We start from the raw sequence: 4,335 nt of genomic DNA, 5'->3' as shown, positions 1-4,335 counted from the left end.
CTTTGAAACACGTGAAAGTCACAAAAAGCAAGATCGGGACTATAAAGCGGATATGAATATCCTCCCACTTAAATGAAATAATTTGTTTTGAAATGCGGTTAATTGTGTGAAGTTTGGTATTGTAAAAGACAAACTTTTTCACATCAAATTTCCTCATAGATTCATTCTGAAATACTACAAGGTTCTCAATGAATTACCAAAAGAGTTTTCCAGGGAATCGAAAGGACAACGAAATTTCCAGCTAGCTTGCCAAAGTTAAGATGTGAGAAAGAGATAATACAAAAGGTCATGGCTTCGGTTATCTGGGTAACACCAACTCCCTCAAACTGGCTGGAGGGTAAACAAGATTTTAGTAGTGTTGGTCGAAGGGCAGGTGAAAACTAGAAGTCGGTTAACACAACTGTTGCTTATCAAAATAATTTTCTTAAGAAATTTTTGCAATTTACATGAGGAATGAGTTGAGAATTCGATGTTGCACTTGTTCAATTTAAAAAAAAAACCAGCAAATATTCTCAACTTTATGAAACTGTTGGCAAAAGTGAGGTTAACTAAAAAGTATCAAATCATACCTTAATACCAAAAATGTTATTCTTAAGAAACATTCAATCATGTTAGTATTTAGAGTAAAGAAACATTTTTTTTATCTGCTAATTTTACTAAGTACCAATTTAGCAACCAAAAGTAGAACTGGAGATTAAACCAGAGCTTAAACTATGGTTTGAACTCTAGTTTAAACCAAGAATATACACGATTTGACAGGTGACAGTTGAATAGACATTTTTCTGTCAGTTGTCACGGATATAACCGAATTGTTCCGATATTTGTTTTTTAGTTGAGTTGTTTGAGATAGTTGCATAATCAAAAATGAAAAAAGAACAAAAATCGTGCCATTTCTTTATCCTTTTGGTTAACTTTGAATGAAAAAGGAAAAAATAACATAAACCGTCATATTTTCGATTTAATCAAAAAAAATTTAAAAATTGTGGAAAAAATCAAAGATTCGCTCTAGAACGAATAACTTTTTGCTTTTTTGGCATCTCAGCAATGTTGATAATTTCTTCATCATCATCATCATCATCATCTAGTTCATCAAATATAAAGTTCAAATCTTCTACCAAAACTTCTTATAACCTTAAAATGTGAACAATTTGAAAAAGTTAGGTTAAGTATTGAAGTTTTTCGGTCAACGCCATCTATTTAACGTGAAAAAAGGTTAAAGTGACGTTTGAGATCTTGAATGGAGTATGTTTGATTTGAAAATAATGCTGTATTTGTTTTTCCAGATGGGCGAAGAAATTATAACAGAAGAACAATGTGAAAGAATTCTTGCACGATATTTGTTGGATGAAAATGCTGTGAGCGAGATACAAGATTCGAAAATAAAGGAAAATACCAACATAACCTCTTTCTCCAGTCGCCTTATCGATAATCAGTGTGAAGGGTTGATAGGAGAACAATTTTTTCTCACGATAAAATATCACTACAAACTTGAAAGTAAACTCGCTAGTTTTTTTGTGAAAATATTGAGTAAAAGTAACGGAATTATGTACAGAATCGCAAAAGAAATAAGAGCCTTCGAAAACGAATCGTTTTTTTACGGAAAGTATATCCCTTATCTACAAGATGAAGGTTTTCCTTGTACTTATGTACCAAAAAGTTATTTTTTCGAATCAGAAATAATCGTTTTGGAAGATTTAGTTGGATCATCCTATAAATCTCTTGGAAAAAATGTATCATTGGATATAAATCACTGTTATAAATGTTTGGAAACTATCGCTAGATTTCATGCTGACTCAATGTTATTCGAATTGAAGAAATCCAAAGATTTAGCTTGGGAATATAAATTATCTGAAGCGTTTCCTGAAGTTTTCGAGCATCATATAGAAGAAGAACAAAACGTATTGGTTGCAAAATATTACGAATACGGTATCCGGGGTCTGAAGAAACTCATCGAACTTCTACCAGAGGATACGATAGAAGTAGAACAATTCGTCAAATTATTTGAGGAAACCATTCATAAAATACCCGAAATTCAAGCAGAAGGCAACAAAAAATACAAAACCGTCCTTACTCACAACGATCTTTGGTGCAGTAATATCCTGTATAAATATGCGAATGATAAAAATGTGGAGTCTTGTAAACTCATAGATTTCCAAACTATCACTTTAAAACCTCCAATAGTAGACGTATTGGGTTTTATTTATTTGAATACAAGAAAAACTTTTCGAGATATTCATACGGTCGATCTCATTAGTCAATATTACACATATCTCTCAAAAAATATAGAAGCAGCTGGTTATAACGTTCAAGAAGTTATTAGTTTCGGAGAATTTCAAAAATCGTTCGAATTTCTGCGTCTAACTTGTAAGATACATTGCATTATCGATAGAAGTTTCACTTTGATTCCCGATGATTTGTACGTTGAAAATTCGCGATCCGAAGCAACGTTTTCAAATTTTATTTTCGAAGGTCGTCCCGATATGATGGCGAAACTTTTCCGACGTAACGATGTATATAAAGAAATTATGACCGAAGAATTATTTGAACTGAAAACACTTTTGTTTGTCGAGAATAGTTGATATTTTTGTTGTTGTGTTGTTTCCCGTGAATTATCCCTTTCAAAAATGTTAAATATAGAAATAGATAAAAATGATTCGTAAGAAAATATATTGGGAGAAATTGTTTAAACATTTATTAACGGAAAAAATATATACTTATTTAGACAACTACTTAGTTTCAATGATTTTGAATCAAAAAAGAAATGAAAAAATTTGTAAACATATATAAAATATATATATACTGAATATAATAATAAAAAGACAATAAAAAATGATCAAAATTAACTTATTATTCAATATTTGGGGTTAGTATCCAATCCAGAAATCCATTTAAATGTTTTAATCAAATTTTAAAAGATTTCGTACGGAAATCGATACTTAAGTTTTGAGACAAATAAAAAAACAGATATTTATGATTGAATATGGCTTCATTGTTTTTCAAAATATTCTCAATTGAGATCAATACATTTTTGCACGCGTTTGAATCAATTGTCGTTTCTAGATCCTATTTCGATTGAGGTACATCCAAAACAATGTATTTGAATGCAGCATCTGCTTCTTTCCAGCATAGGTTTGAATTTTACATGTAAAGTGAAGGTTAATTACCACTAGTGAAGGAAAGAGGTGTAAAAACCCTTTATGCGTTGAGTATTTCCCTTGAGAACATAGAAAATCATTGCTTATTGAAGGATGAACAGTGCTTACCAATATAAAGTTGACCAAAGCAGCTGGTAGCATTGCAAAATGAAATATTGGACCATCAAGGACCACGAGAACACTGTCTATGTGAAGATAAAATAACTCGAAAGTTCCTTGAGATAATAAGAAGAAGCCGTAAAAAACGGCAACCCTTAATGCTAGATATCATTAGTTTTACTAAACAAATCTCTAAACGGTACCATCAACAGGAAAGTCCAGGTGATGAGGCCTTGGAAAATATTTCTTCAATACGAACAGTTTGCAAAGTAAGGGGTGGACATTTTGATCGTCAAAAGACGCTTCAAACACACGACTGTTTGTTTTAAAAATTTTCGCTAGTATATGGTCTGACACTAGTTCTGATCCTCAAGTAGAAAGACTATGATGAAAGCAGCTGTAAGATCATACCACCTAGTTAATTCTTCACCCTTAAACATCATTATCAACATCCCTTCATATAAGTAAAGTTTGAAAAGCTCAATTTCAAAAACTATTGGGTCGACAACGACATTTCTAGTATTATATTGTGGAAAATTCTGTCTACTTTGAAAACGTACCAAGTAAGTTTTTTCAAAAGCTAGTGCTTTAAGGTTTGAATCGCAAAAATTTGAAAGAGACCCGATTTTTGCGCGGTTTTTTCAATTTTTAACAAACTTGGATTATTCTTCATGCCAACATTATTAACAAGTTTGCAAAAAATAAGAACTTGAGTTTGATTTGACGCGTGCTGTGATTTATAAAGTTAGTGGACTAACATTTTATGAACTTATACGATATAAAAATTTTAATGACAACTAATGTGATTGTAATTTGTTCTAATCAGTATTTGTATAGATCAAATTTGACGTGGATCAAAAAACTAATCCTTAATGATTAGATCAAATGATTTATTTGACAAACAAAGTTCCTAATCGAAGTAATGAAAAATGTTTAATTGCATTGATTGTACATGCACCACCATCACGCACTGAATATTTTATTCATGATTATTGATTTCTATTTTTCAAACGACTCGACTACTTAATTTTCATCATTTATTACCGTCTACTTTGGGTTTATTCTTCAACTAACCAGAAAA

At 31.2% G+C, this 4,335-nt stretch overlaps 1 protein-coding gene across 1 annotated transcript; it reads left to right on the top strand.

The window, feature by feature from the left end:
* The first annotated feature begins 1,283 nt into the window (after positions 1 to 1,283).
* Positions 1,284 to 2,579, top strand: LOC130441792 (uncharacterized). The gene has a single exon (XM_056775581.1). The coding sequence runs from the start codon at positions 1,284 to 1,286 to the stop codon at positions 2,577 to 2,579; it is 1,296 nt and encodes a 431-aa protein (XP_056631559.1).
* The last annotated feature ends 1,756 nt before the right edge of the window (positions 2,580 to 4,335 follow it).

This window comes from Diorhabda sublineata, chromosome 3 (assembly GCF_026230105.1).
Source record: "Diorhabda sublineata isolate icDioSubl1.1 chromosome 3, icDioSubl1.1, whole genome shotgun sequence".
NCBI classification, from domain to species: domain Eukaryota; kingdom Metazoa; phylum Arthropoda; class Insecta; order Coleoptera; family Chrysomelidae; genus Diorhabda; species Diorhabda sublineata.
Note: the sequence above shows the minus strand (reverse complement) of the source record. Positions and strands in the feature narration are given on the sequence as shown.

Coding starts and splice junctions, on each gene's coding strand:
- LOC130441792 (XM_056775581.1), top strand. CDS start 1,284: ATGGGCGAAGAAATTATAACAGAAGAACAATGTGAAAGAATTCTTGCA.